Consider the following 17,498-nt stretch of genomic DNA (forward strand, 5'->3'; position numbering starts at 1 on the left):
TGAAACAAGGTTGGCGATAAAAAAATTTGGTCCTCGTGTGGATCGAAATACTTGTTTGCAGGAATCGTTTCATCAAAAATAAAAATATTCAGCAGGAGTTAAAGGACGTATTATATGTATGTACATATGTATGTGTACTCACATAAAGAAAAAAATAAAATTTTTCGTTAATAAACAGTAAAATATTAAATAAGCGCAAAATATAAAAGTATTAATATTTGAGGTTGAAGTGCTATCTGTCAGTCACTAATTAATAATCTGGAAGCTTAAGCCTAAATTTAATTTAAAATCACAATAAAATGTATCCATTTTTTTATTTTGTTTATTGAAAATGTTAAATAATTTTTGGAATTTTGTTTATTTCAAAAAATATTGATTATTTAAATTGGGGCAACTATAATGTGAAAAATAAGTAAATTATTGAATACATATTATAATTCAACCCATATGTTACTTTGTTGTGTATATATTTATGTATGTACACATGTATGTATATACTCTTTCAAAATGTCAAATTTAGATTATTGAAATGTTTACGTCAATTTATTACTTTATCTGTTTTATTTTCTCATTGAATAATGCATAAATTATGTTGTGTTGTTTATTCAACTTGCACACGAGCAAACACATTCCCTCATCAAATAAAATATTCTTGCAGAAAATATATTATATATTGTTGCGTAGGGGTGGGTGGAGGATCCAAGTAAAAGGCCAAAGTCGTTTCACAGCATTTATTGATGATTAAGGAGATACACGCACTGGCAGTGCTCAGTCCGGAATGTCTTGGTATCGCCTTATAAGGGATAGATCTCTCAGGACATCTTCGACGTCTAATTTTTTTTACCTATTGTGATGGTCACGTACTGTATGTATTCCCACGACATTCAGTCCCACGGTACCAAGGTATCGGTCACAACTCCACGGGACCGAGTGCCGCTACTACGCCATTGTTTAGCTTACTTGCACTTAGTTTGCAGATAATCCTCGAAACCAATTATAACGGTCGCACGGTCTCTGGGATGCTACCCGGCCTAATCCGATTGCAACTAACCGGCGGCTCTTTTTAGTATACGTAACAATATGTATGTATATAAAATAGAGAATATATATATATATATATATATATATATATATATATATATATATATATATATATATATATATATGTGTACATATGTCTATGTACAAAATATGAAATCATTATGTGTATATCGTGTGTGTATTTGAAAATTTTTTCATCATTTAAGTCAAAACATATGTGAAATTAGTTATCTTGTTTTCTTTAGCCTTTGAATGCTGACCAACGCCGATCGGCGTTTTACCAACAAGTCCATGGGCCTGAAAAACGCAGATAGGCGTTGTATTTTGACCATGTACAAAGTAAAAAAGAATACTACCCGCTCAGCCTTACCAGGTAGCATTGAAAAAAAATGCAATGAACATGGATAGTGAAATCGGTGTCATTCATTTGTCAACTTTTATAAAGACTGGTTTACACCGGAATTTCTGAATTTATAGCCATAGTAGAATTTTCCGATGAAAAACTAGTGAGTATTTTAGACTGTGACTTGACATTTACTTTGCGAGCATTACATTTTAACGAGCATGAAGAAGATGGAATAGTTTTGGAAAAATACATTCATTAATAGACTTATTTTGTTTATTTTAAATTGTTGCAAGGTATATTAGAGAGTCTAAACCAACCTTTACAAAACTTGAAATTCTCGGCGGTAGATATCTAGAGTAGTGATCTAGGGTTTGTTTGGATTGGCTTTAATTTTTATACCTGTTTTCTATTAGATTTCTACATAATTCTAGTTGGAAATGTTGGCAAAATTTTTAGCGTGACGGACTTTCAACAGAAATAAAGTCAACACTCAAAATTACTTATACATATACAAACACATTAAATTCAAATGCTACATGCATGCTATATTTCTGTGCTAATTCCCATAATTGGGCAAAATTAGATCATTTATAATGTTCAATAAAATACTTCTTATTTTGCATATGCACAAACTGAAACTACACAAACTGAAACTACTTGTTATTTATTGTGTATTCAATTGCAGTAGATCAAACATTCTCTGTTAAAAATAAACATTGTGAAGTCTTTTCACATCTAAATAAATACATTCATCAATCCAGAGCACAAAAACAACACCTGCTGGATAATCTTATAAGTGTTTCATTCCTACAAAACAACTTGCTCACGATGGGTAACTTCCAAAATGTATTTTTCTGTTTGGCAATCGCCATCGCATTCGTATCGGCAGATGTAGAAGGTGTTATAAAATATAATATAACAATCTTATATATAATAAATATAATAACTTCGGTGTTCCAATAACCCAATTTTGTTTTAGAAGATCCACCTGTAACTACCAGTTCAACACCAGAACTCATTTCCGTTTCCACTTCAGGAAAAGAAGGTGGTACAAATAATTATATGAGCCGTTATATTTTAAAGTGGCAAAAACCCACTTTTCTTCATATGGAGAAATATTTCAATGTTTAACAATATCAAAAATACTGATGGCCTGTAATATTAAACATTTATTCTACTTTTTCGAGACACTGGACATATCGAATCAAAAGAAGTGATAACAATTAGTGAATTAAGTCGAACATATGTACGTGTTTTTGGAACTTAAAACTAGACAATAAGCTACTTTCAAATATAACGGCTCATATAATATTATCAATATCACATAGCATATATGTCAATATGTATACTATAATACAATTTACATACATCGGTGATCAATTACCTGTTTTTTTTATTTGTTTTAGATCATCTACAATTACATTCCGATTGTTTTCCACATGAAATTCCCAATTCAACGCCATCAGAAATTACCACGCTTCCACCGAAATCAGCAATAGATCAGTTTATTGAGTCTATCAATTTGTCTGCTACTCAATTTTGTCCACCAAATGAGGTTCCGTCCAAGTGTGAAAATTGCAGGAAGTCGTGCTCAATCCGAGAATTAGATCCTGAATGTCTGTGTGTGCCAGGATGCATATGCAAGCCTGGATACCTTAGAAACTTTCATGGAGTCTGTGTGCCTGAAGATAAGTGCGGTAAGTGTCAACGAATGGGCAGAAACAATTCAACTATTAATAACTTGAAATTTTCATTTAAAATAGAATTATTATCAAGGTTTCTGCATAATTTGATTATTTAATTTTATGCCTATTCATTAATTCTACATTTTATATTAGAGTCAAATCGTTATTTTCCTATTAAACTATTAGCATGTAACTGCTATTGTTTTAGAAATTGTGAAAACTTTAAGGGGGTATTCTAGTCTAGAGGCATGAATTGTAGGTATTTTTTCAATAAAAAAAAAACTATAAATATTTTTACAAGCCATTATAACCAAATATTCATTAATGTTTGAAGAATACACAAAAAAATCAAAGGAAAAAATTCAAAATTCAAAAAGTTACAGGTTGATGTGATGGGTCTCAAAAAAATGGCGCGCCCTGGTTGATACGATTGCAACCCTCCTAGTAATCTGATATCAAAAAAACAAATTAATTCTTAATTAAAACAAATGCTGCTATCGCCCGAACTACAGAAAAGTCAAAGCCGCTATTTTTCGCAAAATAGCAGCTGTCTCAAATAAAAAGACATTTTTATTTCAGACAGCTGCAAGTTTTTTTACCTTCCTGAATTTTTTAATAATAGTAAAAATTTAAATTTTGTTATAGTTTTAGTTCGTGCTATAGAGTAATGTATAGAGAAAGCTCACATCAAATTTCAAGTAAATTGGTTCAGTAGAACTTGAGATATCATGTCAACCGTCTCGAAAAAAGTAGTTTCGAGAAAAACGCGCTTAAGTTTCGGGTAAAGTTACGCGCCGGTTAGATGCCACCTCACTAAAACAGCTATATCTCCGAAAATAATTTTAATTTTGAAAAATCCTTTTAAGGACATATTCTTAGAGGTTTAAGCTCTGAAAATATGAAAAAAAAAAGATTTTTTCAAATTTCTAGACTAGAATACCCCCTTAAACTAATTATTTTAAATATCATCTGCCAATATATTTGAATAGAATCTTGGATTTTTTTGTTTTGCTAAATTTATATAAGACAAATTTTATTTATAATGAACTTTGCTTGTAGAATGATTTACTGTGGTTTACGATCTTACGATGGCGTATTTTATATCAAGATTCACGACATCCCCCCCCCCCCCATGAAAAAAGCCTTCATTAATGTATCCAATATATTTATGTACATGATGTTTACAATGATTGTTCATTAATACAGTTTCAATTTATGTAAATACATATGTACATGACCAGCAGCATAGCTCGGTGGCATCATTTCAGCTTTTCCCAGTAAAGTTTTTGCAAAGTTTTTGACCAGTAAGGAATGACTTTCTATTCGGGAGGGGGGGGGGGGCTGGTGTATTATCTTAAAATAACAGTGTATATGAATTTTTTAACTATTTCTTTTAATATTTTTTTTATTTATATATTTTTATCAATAAAATTAATACTTAAATAAAACTGCGCGCGCACATTAATACGGGAGGAAAAGCCTGTTCCTATTGTTCCTGTTGTATCCTGCTCGCGCAAAATAAGTGAGTATGTACCGTTTACCATGCACCCTTTTTTTTGATCTTTCGACTTAAGATCTTTCGATTTTCGATCTTTGCCTTCCGATATTTGCGTTTTCGGGAGTTTCACATTCAGGCCCGTGACGGAGACCGCTGTGAAAGACACCTCCTGCAGTTCTTGCTTTTTTTACTCTGCCTATAATTAATTTATTCCTCTTTCTAGTTTTATAATTATGTAAATCTCTATTCCTAACTATGTAATTATTAAAATATTTGGGTAATAGATTCTTGAAACTGCTTAATTTAAGAATGTTTCTAATGCTGCGTACGGACCAAACCAACGACGATTTTGGTCCAACGTTTTAACCAGCAGGATAAAACCAGTAGCGTACAAAATATCGAAATAAAAATTAAATTTAAAAATTGAAATTAAATATCAAAATTAAAAATATTATTATTATATTAAAATTAAATTCAAATATCAAAATAAAATTATAATCAATATATTAAAATTAAAATAAAATATTGAAAGTTAAAACAGAACATGCCCAATTTAAATAAATATTCTAGATTGACCTAAAATTAGATCATCAACAATCACATACAGGTAATCCTCGACTTTTGTTTGTCGAAGATGTTTTGACTTACGAAGATACGCACTAAGATCGAAAAAAAAATCAAAGAATTATTATTTTTACTTCCCCGTAATGCGCAGTTACTGAGAATATCTGATGTATTAGTATTGGTGACCGAGCGATGATCGCAATCCGGAGCGTTGTCGGTCTATCTATCGAATTTTTTTTAGTCTTCAATTGTTTCTCTCGTCGAAATAAATCAATTAATTAAATCATTTCAGAGGTAAATTTTATCGGATAATTTCTTCAATTGTTTCTCTCGTCAAAATATATCAAATAATTAAATCCATCTCAGAGGTAAAATTTATCGGATAATGTGTGATTATTAATTTTATTTCGAAGAAAGAAAAAAAAACCCTTTGACAAATCACCGACATTTTTTTTGTTAAATATTTCATCGAAGGCGAAACACAGTAGTATATCGTGACGACTTATAAGAAACAATAACAAGGTTTTTTTCGCTCGTAATTATAATATTTCTCTGGTTGTAATTTGTATCGTCGTAATTCAAAACATTGTTGTAATTTAAAACATCAACGATGATCTAATTTTAGCTCAATCTCGCTCGTTAGCTTAATTTTGATATTTAATTTAATTTTTATTTCGATATTTTGTATGCTACTGGTTTTAAAAGTTGGCCCAAAATCGTCGTTGGCTAAATTTTTCCGAAGGGGGAAACACAGTAGTATATCGTGATGACTTATAAGAAACAATAACAAGGTTTCTTCGCTCGTAATCAGAGAAATTATAATATTTCTCTGGTTGTAATGCATATCGTCGTAATTCAAAACATTTTTGCAATTCAAAACATCAACGATGATCTAATTTTAGCTCAATCTCGCTCGTTAGCTTAATTTTGATATTTAATTTCAATTTTTTAATTTAATTTTTATTTCGATATTTTGTACGCTACTGGTTTTAAAAGTTGGCCCAAAATCGTCGTTGGTTTGGTGCGTACGGACCATAATATCCAACCATTTCAATTCATCTAACTTACTTCTAACATTCTTACGTTTCCTCACATTCAAAATTGCACGCATTGCTCTATTCTGCACTTTCTGCAGTTTCTGCAATTTACGCTCACTAAGGTGGAAAATATCACATTCAGTCTCGGCAGCATTATATATGTACATACATATGTATGTATGTGTATATGATGGGTCTACATGACGAGCCAGAATGTTAAATTACAGAAAACACAAATATCGGTAGGCAAAGATCAAAAATCGAAAGATCTTAAGTCAAAAGATCAAAAAAAAGGGTGCATGGTAAACGGTACATACTCACGTACATACTCACTTAATTTGCGCGAGCAGGGTACAACAGGAACAAGAGGAACAGGCTTTTCCTCCCACGCAGTATTCTGCGCACGCATATTGATACGGGAGGAAAAGCCTGTTCCTCTTGTTCCTGTTGTACCCTGCTCGCGCAAATTAAGTGAGTATGTACGTGAGTATGTACCGTTTATCATGCACCCTTTTTTTTTTTTGATCTTTCGACTTAAGATCTTTCGATTTTCGATCTTTGCCTACCGATATTTGTGTATTCTGTAATTTTACATTCTGGCTCGTCACGGAGACCGGTATATGATACATTGATGTGAAAAAAACTGTACATATATTGTGAAAAGCTTTCCTTTAATTTTCAATTAAACCAATTTCAGATTCTCCTTGCAATGGCGACCTTGGTCGAGTGTTCGATCCTCATGGAAACCGTTGCGCCAGGACATGCGAAAACATCAGAGATCCAAACTGGAAATGCGACCCACTTATTCATAGCCCTGGTGGTGCATGCAAATGTATACATGGTCTTGTCGAAATCAAAGGGGGCCACTGCGTGAGACCCGAAGACTGCAGTTAGTACCAATTCATCCAATCTGTATTGGCATATGTTGAAGTATCTTTTGGTAAATATTTGATTCGTATTAGATATTACTTGCAACGATTACAACGAAGTATATTCTGAATGCATGGCCAACAATTGCCAAGACACGTGCATGCAGCCGAAGAAACGACTCTATTGCCACTATCCGTTTTGCAAACCGGGCTGTGTTTGCTTGGCTAACTACCTCAGAGATCACAATGGAATTTGCATTCCAAAACACTCTTGTTCAGGTTTGATTTGTATACTTTTCAGAACATTCAAAACATTACATTAGTGAATTCGTATTGATTACTAACCTTAGTCAGCTGGAAAGCTGAATTAAGAACATAAAATATCCGCTAGCCTCGTCCAGAATAAAATAAAAATATGGTACATATTGTTTTTATGTATTTTATTCGGGAGTATTTTACCGTTATTGAGGTCTAAACAAGCGCTTCACAAGAAAAAAGAAAAATCAAAGTTGACAAGATATAATTTTAATGAAACCTCTACGATAGTTCAACTTTGTTTATTATTGTACCAGTGGTTTCACCTGGATTCGCTCGTTTTTTGTAATTTAAACAGCTTAAACCTGGCTAATTTAATAGTAAACATTCATTTGTTTTTTTATTAAATTTATTTGAATCGAAGAAATAGGATGTGGCTATTTGTACATACAGTATTGACGGATTGTTGACTATTTGTACATACAGTATCGACGAATTATTGGCTATTTGTACATACAGTATCGACGAATTATTGGCTATTTATACATACAGTACATAGTACATAAGAAGATTATAATAATTAGGATTTAAGATTAATAAATTATAAACTTTTACGAAACTTTTCCTTCGGCCGTTGCACATAACCTAAAAGCGCAACATTTGACAACGAAAGTGACGTTTGGTATAAACTTTTTTGGTATTAAACAAAATGTGTCGGTCTTGTGCTCGATCCGTACATGGTCAATTTTTTTTTTAATATATTTTAAATATATTTATATTTAATTGTTTAATATGAAAAAAAAATTGTAAAAACTACCTACCTACCTACATATGAACAATATAATACAATTAATTAATTAAATACATTTTCAATAGTAGAATTAAGATAAAAAATAAATACAATAAGATAAAAACAAATTGGTTTTGTACACCATTGGAAAAAATGTTAAATTGTTCGCGTGCCATTGAAATTTTCAAATGTGCCACTTTTGGGACGAGTGCCACAGGTTCGCTAGCCCTAATAAAGCCTTCATTAATTTATCCAATATATAATATGATTTTTACAATTATTATTTATTAATACAATTTCAATTTATGTAAATACATACATATGTACATGGCCAGTAGCATGGCTCGGTGGTTGATTTTTGCCTAGCGCCGAGAGGTCACCCGGTTCGATCCCGTAAGTTGACCTCGATTGAAAAGACTTTTTAAATTAATTATTTAACAATCAATTAATAAATTAATTAATCCATAGAGAAATCTATGGATTTAGAGTTGTACATATTTTTTTTACATATTTTACATAAATCAAATTCAGATATTTTTGGGTAGGATGATTTTTGCCAATTTGATGTAGGAACCGTTTCAACAATGAAATCAGATAAATTGGCAAACTCTGATTAGAAACGATCGACTTGGAGTCGCAAATATCCAAGTCTGACCAGCAGTACTAAAGATTAGCACGGGATTAAACCCGCTCACCTCTCGGTGATAAACATAAACGCAACCACCGAGCCATACTTCTGGCTAGTATTAGTAGTAACTTAAAAAATTATCGTTCTTTGTCAATTGCTATAATATAAAAAGAAAATATACATATGTATTATATTATATATAAAGTGATTTGCCGTGAAGCATGTGAGTCAAACAAAATGTTTACAATAGCAGCAGCGGTGTATGATATGAAGAGTACAGCATTGTTATAAATAAATTGTGTAAATTAGGTTAATTTAGATTCGATAAAATAATTGAAATATAATAGATTTTTTAAGTCGTTCGTAAACTTTGAAATTGAAATTTTCAAAATATATTTCAGAGTCTTGCAACGGAGATCCAAATGCTAGAAAAATTACATGTACTCCACAAAAACGTCGGACGTGTGCTAATCTTAACGACTGGACTGTAATTAGTCCAATTGTCTGCGACGGAACCGAAAGTTGTAGATGTAAAGATGGTTACGCAGAATTCGACGGCGTATGCCTGCCAAGAACATTGTGTCGTACGTTTAAATATCTTTAATTTTTGTTTCTGAATGATTTATGATTTATTCGATTTTTTTGTTTGTTTTGACAGCTACGTGTGGAAAAAATGAGTTGTATTTATGTAGAGCTTGTGATTTGGTCGCTGACAGGGTGATAGATCAAAATTGCACCCAGAAAATACCGTGCACTGAAGGATGCTATTGCAAGTTGGGTTACGCTAGAAATTATCAAGGAAACTGTGTGAGACTGTCGAAATGTGGCCGTGAGTACATTTAGCGTTTTAGAATCTCAATTCTATTGATTTGATATTTTATCCAGATCCTAGATAAAACTTCGGCCATTTTCATTGAGCAATGTTTTTATAGTATACATACTAGCTGAACCCGGCATGCGTTGCAATGCCACAATAACGCATGCAATTCCCGTTCCCGGTCCCGTTCCCGTTCTCGTTCCCGTTCCCATTTGTTGGAAAACCGCAGGCGGCGAACTTGACTTGACTTGACTAAAAAAAACAATAGAAGGCGGCGAATACTTTTTCAATTATTAAATTGTTTGTTTATTGTACCCTAACAACGTAGGTTGCGAACTGATTTTAAATTATTCGCCGTGCAATGCCACTCATTCCCGTTTTTCCTGTTTCCGTTCCCGTTTTTGGGAGATTTTTTTTATAGAAACCATTGCGGACATGCACACAATAACTCCCGCACCTTTTTGTCTCTGCATTATTTATGATTCAAACGAATATCGTATATAATAATTGTCTAATGCGTGCGTGCGTTCGTTCGTGCGTGTAAGGTATGTATTGATGTCTCCCCTTGGAATCGTATATCGTGGAAAGAGACGCGGCATATTCGTAACATTAAAATATTAAATTATTAATTCCGTTGATCCGAATTGCGATATTTTACCGAGTGCACAATTTAGTGCACACAGGCAACTAATTGTATATAATATAATTTGATTATAATCTTTTCCAAGAAAAAAACTTGATAAGAAGTGCGATCCGGCAACTTTTTTTTTCAAAAAAAAGCCCTGCATAAATGTAGGTACATCTAATCTATAATTTGGAAAGAGACTTTGTATGTATCCTTGGTCGTCGTCGTCCGTAGATCGGTGACGTCATCGAACACGTGATTCGATTTTTTTTTTTTTTTTCGATCCATGGGCGCCGATTTGTTTTTTTCGATTCAATGGATTCACCCCCGCGGGGGCGCAAGGCGAGTAGCTTCATGGGGTCCCGCCAGGGGCGCCACAAGGGGCGCAGCCCCGTGGGGCCCCAGCCTCATGGGGCGCAGCCCCATGGGGCTCAAAAGGGGGCGCCACAAGGGGCGCAGCCCCGTGGGGCCCCGAAGGGGGCCCGGGGGGCCCAGCCTCATGGGGCGCAGCCCCATGGGGCTCAAAAGGGGGCGCCCAGCCTCATGGGGCTCAAAAGGGGGCGCCACAAGGGGCGCAGCCCCGTGGGGCCCCGTGGGGCCCCGAAGGGGGCCCGGGGGGCCCAGCCTCATGGGGCGCAGCCCCATGGGGCGCCACAAGGGGCGCAGCCCCGTGGGGCCCCGAATGGGGGCCCGGGGGGCCCAGCCTCATGGGGCGCAGCCCCATGGGGCTCAAAAGGGGGCGCCACAAGGGGCGCAGCCCCGTGGGGCCCCGAAGGGGGCCCGGGGGGCCCAGCCTCATGGGGCGCAAGCCCTAATAGGCATTAACTAAGGGGGGCGAAGCCCTAGACGGCAATTAATCATGGGGGCGCGGAGGGGCGAAGCCCTAAAAGGCAACTGATCATGGGGGCGAAGCCTTAGACGGCATTTAATCATGGGGACGCGGAGGGGCGAAGCCCTAAAAGGCATTAACTAAGGGGGGCGAAGCCCTAAACGGCAATTAATCTTGGGGGCGCGGGGGGCGAAGCCCTAAAAGGCATTAACTAGGGGGGGCGAAGCCCTAGACGGCATTTAATCATGGGGGTGCGGAGGGGCGAAGCCCTAAAAGGCATTAACTAAGGGGGGCGAAGCCCGAAACGGCAATTAATCTTGGGGGCGCGGGGGGCGAAGCCCTAAAAGGCATTAACTAAGGGGGGCGAAGCCCGAAACGGCAATTAATCTTGGGGGCGCGGGGGGCGAAGCCCTAAAAGGCATTAACTAAGGGGGGCGAAGCCCTAGACGGCTTTGAATCATGGGGGCGCGGAGGGGCGAAGCCCTAAAAGGCAACTCATCATGGGGGCGAAGCCCTAAACGGCAATTGCTCATGGGGCGTGGAGGGGCGAAGCCCTAGAAGGCAAAGGCTCAGGGGGGTGCCGAGGGCGAAGCCCTAGAAGGCAAAAAAAAAAATTGTTTTTTTTTTTGATTTTTTAAAATTTTTTTTTGATTTTTTTTTTATTTTTTTTTTTATTTTATTTTTATTTTTTTTAAATTTTTTTTTTATTTTTTTTTTAAATTTTTAAATTTTTTTTTTTTTTTAATTAAATTAGCTTAGTCATGTTTAAGCGGTTTATATTATAAACACTGAGCGAAGCCGGGTAATACAGCTAGTAATATATATGTGTGTAAATCAAAAATGTTAAATTTTGAAAACACCAATTTGTTTTAAACTAGTTAAAAAGCTACTAAAATTTTGATTTTTTTGACATCTACAACTATAATTTTTCTATTATATATGTATTAAAAGGAAACAAATTACAATTTTGCATTATAAACTAGCAATATTTGGTCACAAATATTGACTTATTTATTTTAATTAAAATATAATATCAAAGATATATGTATGAGTCTGTATATTTGAAAGTGGTAGTGTCCAATTTTCAGTCCAATTTTCCCATCGCTATTTGACTTAATCCACAAATTCACTTATTTTAATACGATATGTCCAAAATCTTAGAAATGCAGAATACTACCAGTATTTTTAAATATTGTAAAACGCAAAACATTATATTTAATATTTTGCGAAATATTTCTCAAAATGAAAAAAAGTAGACCTACGCGACTTTCAAATAAACGGCTCATATACATACGTACATATATGTAATATTTCCTTACATCTCTAATGTTGTATAATTGCTCCTCTTTGAAGATTGCTTTATATCGGTTGGATTAAATATAAAAATGATAATTTTTCTAAAATCACTCCAGTTAAATGTTTTTCAATTGTTAGTGCCTTGGGATTTTCTTTACTACTATTTTTTTTTTCATATTGGCATCTTGATTTTTGGTTTTGGAGAGGGATTGATATTTTGATTGAAAAACTGAAATAAGCAGATATAATATGAAAACAGGAACAAAACTTACTAACTTAAATATGCTTTATGTATTATGTAACTAAATATTGTTTCCAGAACGGTCTTGCAATGGCGATCCAAACGCATACTTTGACCAGTGTAATTTGAATTGCGAGAAAACATGCGAAAATAGAAACGGTCCCGATTCCTGTGATACAGACAAATGCACGTTCAAGGGAAAATGTTTATGCAAGAGAGGATTTGTTAAAAATTCTCAAGGCAAATGTGTTGTTCCTCAAATGTGCGACTACAAACAAAGATCATGTAATAGATTCTCAGATTAAACCACCATTTGTTTCGAGTGAACCGATTGTTAAGAATGTCTTATTTCAGCTCTTCCTGTAATCGGTCAAAAGAGCGATCCAGCAAGATATCAAAAATGCGGTTCGAATGAAGAATATAACAAACAGACGTATGCTCCACAGGAAAACACTTGTGAAATGTTCTTGATTGGACAAACATCATATGCAGGAGAAGTGTGCAGTCGAGGATGTAGATGCATACCAGGATTTTTAAGGAACAAGAGTGGCTCTTGTGTTATGCCACAAAATTGTCAGTTGTATTTATTGTACAGATCGATTTTATATTATTGCTTTGTTATTTACGCTGGTGTTTCTTTGTAGGTTGTGAAGATTCTAATGCAGAGTTGATTTCCGGACCCAACACTTGTCCGGGAGGTACTTGTACCTGTCCCAAGTTTGAATTATGTGAAGACAGATCTTGGATACCATTCGGTTGTCAATGCAAATCTGGGTTTTTGAAGATCTCCGCTACGAATGCAACTTGTGTCTCTGAGACCGAGTGTTGCAATTATGTTTAGGATAAAATTATCATGTAATATTCAAGTTATTACAAGCATTGAAAGATGTAGTGAACCTTTTAAAATGTAATATGTGAAACATAATAAAGATGAAAGATGTATTATATCAATGCATTATTACAGAAATTATTGTTGATATAATTGAATTATATATACCAGAGAAATGTTATAATTAAAGAGCGGACCAACTTTGCGCCGTGCTTTATTCATTTTTATGATGAAACTTTTTTTATGCTCTCTAGCTTTGTAGTTTTCCGTGTTTCCTGGAAAAAGCACGCTTCCGGTCCTACATCTATGTAGTTATAATAACACTGTTCGACACGAAAATTAATTTTGAACAGGAAATTGACAGATTTTGAGACGTCGACCGAACAACACCAAGATATAGAAAAATCGCGCGATTTAAAAAACACACATATCTCCGAATCTCGAGCCAATCAACATTTTTTATTACCAGATTCGTGTTTACTGGGCATATATCTATAAGAAAAGTCAAATCTCGTCTTTGAACCAAAAAAAAGTTGTCATTTGTCGAACAGTGTAATAGAAGTGCCCTTACGAATAAATAAATTGTATCAATATTACGCGATACGACTCCATAACTACGCTAAAACGCACGGAATACAATTAGGGTCATCACATATTCACTTCAGAAATTACAGTTTTATTTTGATATAGATTTATTTACAATTTGAGTATATTGTGGTGTTGGGCGTTGGTGGCCAATCCGTTTCTTTTCTCAGTTGGTGGATTATTTTTATCCACTTTTTTGTATTTGTCTGTCCTTGGGAACTCTAAAATTCACTTGTAATGTATAGTTTCAACAAAAATATGTATAATATAAAATGAGCGATGTTTATATTAATTAAACTTAAATAATTGGTTATTAATATAATAATAATTATAATTAAAATCGAGTATATTTATATTTATAATTATAATTTATAGTTATAACTGAGTATTCGGCGCCACCAAGAGAAATGTTTTTACATTTATTTAAAAATAATTTTTACATTTCTCTGGTGCCACCCCTGAAATGTTATGTAGAATGCGGGCGATCGCCATGACACTTTTAAAACTGTCAAACTACGATTTTAATTGAATAATATGTTACTTAAATAATCAATTTATTTATAAAAATGTATCCCATGTTGTTTATTGTGTGTTTTTGAATGCATTGTTCAATTTTTAACGATGCACTTGCCCTTTGCCCTTGCCTAGAAAAGATTTTATCGGACATATGTACGTCGAGCACCAAGCATCAAATACGACTGATGCCAAAATTATTTAGGAATGTCTGTGGACAATCGTCACTTGACAACAATGTAACGCCTAAAGGCACTTCTATTATTATAACATTTCTCTGACATATGTACATATACAGTAGAACCTCGAATATCCGGACTAATTGGAGATGAAGGTAGTCTCCAGATAATGAAAAATTCGGATAATCGTAAAAATCACAATTGAAAGGGAAAAACGTGTACATTCAGTATGAACAATTTTTGTTTGTCTACATTTACATTCAATATATAATTTCGAAAGAGTCTTTGTAAGGTTTAATGTGTGTAATTATGTAAGGTTTGGGTGTTAGAATCCGTGACGTTAAATTTATTAAAAAATACAAATGAATACATTCAAATAAATTTAAATAAAATAAAACTATTCAAATAAATTTATTAAAATGTTTACTATTAGATTAGCCATGTTTAAGCGGTTTATATTACAAATACCGAGCGAAGCCGGGCAAAACCACTAGTACATAATAACATGAAGATCAATTTTAAATTAATCTTTAATAAGAAATTCAATTATGGATTTTTGCTTAAAGTTAGTTATTCTTTTTGAAGCTGCCAAATCGCGGATACTTTTCATACAATAATGGACCAGATAATACACCCTTAGACTTCTTTATTTGACAAAAAAAGTTCTAAGACATTTAAAACATTGATTATATCTAATTTGTCTTTTAATGATAATACAACACGTTTTCTTTTCAATATTGGTAATATATATATTTTTTTTTTGTGTTGTCCAATAAGCCGAGTATCCGTTTATCTTTATGTAACTTCTTTGTGAAAAGTGTGTTTCTGATATTAGTGCTAGATCGATGTTGTTTGTCTTTAGAAACACTTCAAGTTCATGGACTCTCTGATTGAGTCCGTTTGCATTCCATGTTAATATGCGTAGGGAATTATCTGTCATTTTTATTATGTTTACTTGGTGATTTGCACTGATTTTCAATTTTTTCCACTCTGGTTATGAGCCAGTTGAGTTGGTGTTTTATTTCAGTTTGAAAGTCACATAGCAACTGCATCATGCCACCGATGGTAGGTTCAGTTGATTTATTTTCCTGCCCGATATCTTGTTTGCTTTTGTCTGCTTGGGACTTAGCTGCTTCACTATATGTTTTGTCCACAGTTGTTTGTTTATCAACAACTTCAATTTGATTTTGTTGTACGCGTTGTGTTACTGTTACCTTTTTGGGTTGTGATGCTTTTATCTTTTTTTTATAGACCTCACACCCCCTGTAGCTAGCTGGATGTCCTTGCTGGCCACACAGGGCACAAGTTGGGGGAACATTTTTCTGCTTGTTGCATTTTGTTGTGTGATGGTCTGCGGCACATTTGACGCATTTAGGTTGTCGATTGCAAAATTTTTTTGTATGCCCAAGTTGTTGACAGTTTGTACACTGAGGGATGTCTTTTACTTTCATTGGTGGTTCAATTGTTACTCTGCAATGTAGAAGTTCTTTAATACCATATACTTCTTTGCAGTTTTCTTTTGGCACCAGGTCTACAAAAAATAGTGGGAAATGTTTTATTTGTCTTTCACCATCGGTTGTAAATTTCTTCATAATATTTGCCACATTGGCCACTTCATATCCTTTATCTTTGAAAGAATCTTTTATTTCATTAACGTCTGTTGATGGCGGTAAACCTCTAACAACCACTCTATAGCACCTTTCATTCTTGAGTTGATAGGTGTGGTACTCTAGATTGTGAAGGGGGTTTTCGTTGTCTTTACATTCACGTTGTTTTAAATCATTTAGTGTTTTTTTGATTTTGCGATAATCTTCTTCGGTTTGTGTAGTGATTTTGATACTATTATTTGAAATTAATTTAAATTGGCATTGAATGGGTGGTGTTTCTGTTGTTGATAATAGATGAGCTCTAAACTTATTGAAGTCAATAACATTGCTCACATAAATAGGTGGTGGAAGTGGTTGTTTGTTAGGTTTATTGGTTTGCTGTTTTTGTGTTTCTTTCAGGTTATTTTGCGGGGAAGATAATACTTTATCTATTTTTCTTTTTTTACTTCTTTTCTCTGCATTTTGGCTAAGTTCATTTTCAAGTTCTTCTTCATCCGTGTAGTAGTCTTTATTCATATTGTCAAGACTTTTGCTCCTATTTAGAATAGATGTAGAAGGCCTGGATTTTTTTTCCATTGTTTCAATTCTTTTCTTTAAATCGGTTATAGTTATCTCATATTGTTTGCATCTGATTTCATATTGTTGGCATATATGTGTAAGTTGATCATACGGATCGTACTGCTGCGCCAGTGGCACTGGATTATCTGTGTTCATTTTTCAGAACGGGTGCAAAACTGCGCCGCGCCGGTGACAGCGCGGCAACAGTTTGATTTTGTTGTTGTATATTCACTTATTATATTATATTATTGCAACTTTAAATTTTATTATAATAATTATTATATATTTATAAAATTTATAAATGTTATATCGAACGCGATAAGGCGATAACGCACATCGACCGATTGCAACCGTGTACATATTGGTAATATTAAAAATAAATATTTAAATTGCGATCAGATTTTCAAGAAACGAACGTCCTTTCTAGTATCGAATTTTGAAGACAACTAAACTCATTTCTCTGTCCTATTTTTGAAATTTTATAGTATGCATTTCAAAGCAGCAAAATCCGGATAATCGAGGTTCTACTGTAAGTTCATACATTGTACATGTGTATGTACCCGAGTATGAAATTAAATAAAATTTATGGTTTAAAAAAAAATTATATCAAAAATAAAGTATTACAATTAGAATGTGTCAATATTCTATCTGGAAGTTACAAAAAATAAAATATTTAAATATCGATTTCGTAAATATGTACATCCGT

The 17,498-nt window shown here is 34.1% G+C and overlaps 1 protein-coding gene across 2 annotated transcripts; it reads left to right on the top strand.

Moving 5' to 3' along the window:
• The first annotated feature begins 1,740 nt into the window (after window positions 1-1,740).
• On the top strand, window positions 1,741-14,184 carry LOC143913001 (zonadhesin-like). 2 transcript variants are annotated; one of them, XM_077432491.1, is made up of 10 exons: window positions 1,741-2,285; window positions 2,367-2,432; window positions 2,794-3,084; window positions 6,869-7,060; window positions 7,134-7,319; window positions 9,115-9,297; window positions 9,372-9,542; window positions 12,600-12,806; window positions 12,876-13,094; window positions 13,166-14,184. In XM_077432491.1, the coding sequence occupies exons 1-10, from the start codon at window positions 2,216-2,218 to the stop codon at window positions 13,360-13,362; spliced, it is 1,782 nt and encodes a 593-aa protein (XP_077288617.1). In that variant the 5' UTR covers window positions 1,741-2,215; the 3' UTR covers window positions 13,363-14,184. The 2 variants fall into 2 exon arrangements, with proteins under 2 accessions (XP_077288617.1, XP_077288618.1); XM_077432492.1 differs by having other exon boundaries at window positions 2,148-2,285; window positions 2,370-2,432.
• The last annotated feature ends 3,314 nt before the right edge of the window (window positions 14,185-17,498 follow it).

The sequence above is a fragment of the Arctopsyche grandis genome, chromosome 6, assembly GCF_051622035.1.
Source record: "Arctopsyche grandis isolate Sample6627 chromosome 6, ASM5162203v2, whole genome shotgun sequence".
Classification (NCBI taxonomy): Eukaryota; Metazoa; Arthropoda; class Insecta; order Trichoptera; family Hydropsychidae; genus Arctopsyche; species Arctopsyche grandis.

Coding starts and splice junctions, on each gene's coding strand:
- LOC143913001 (XM_077432491.1), top strand. CDS start 2,216: ATGGGTAACTTCCAAAATGTATTTTTCTGTTTGGCAATCGCCATCGCA. Junction 9,298..9,371: donor CCTGCCAAGAACATTGTGTC/GTACGTTTAAAT, acceptor TTGTTTTGACAG/CTACGTGTGGAAAAAATGAG. Junction 9,543..12,599: donor GAGACTGTCGAAATGTGGCC/GTGAGTACATTT, acceptor TATTGTTTCCAG/AACGGTCTTGCAATGGCGAT.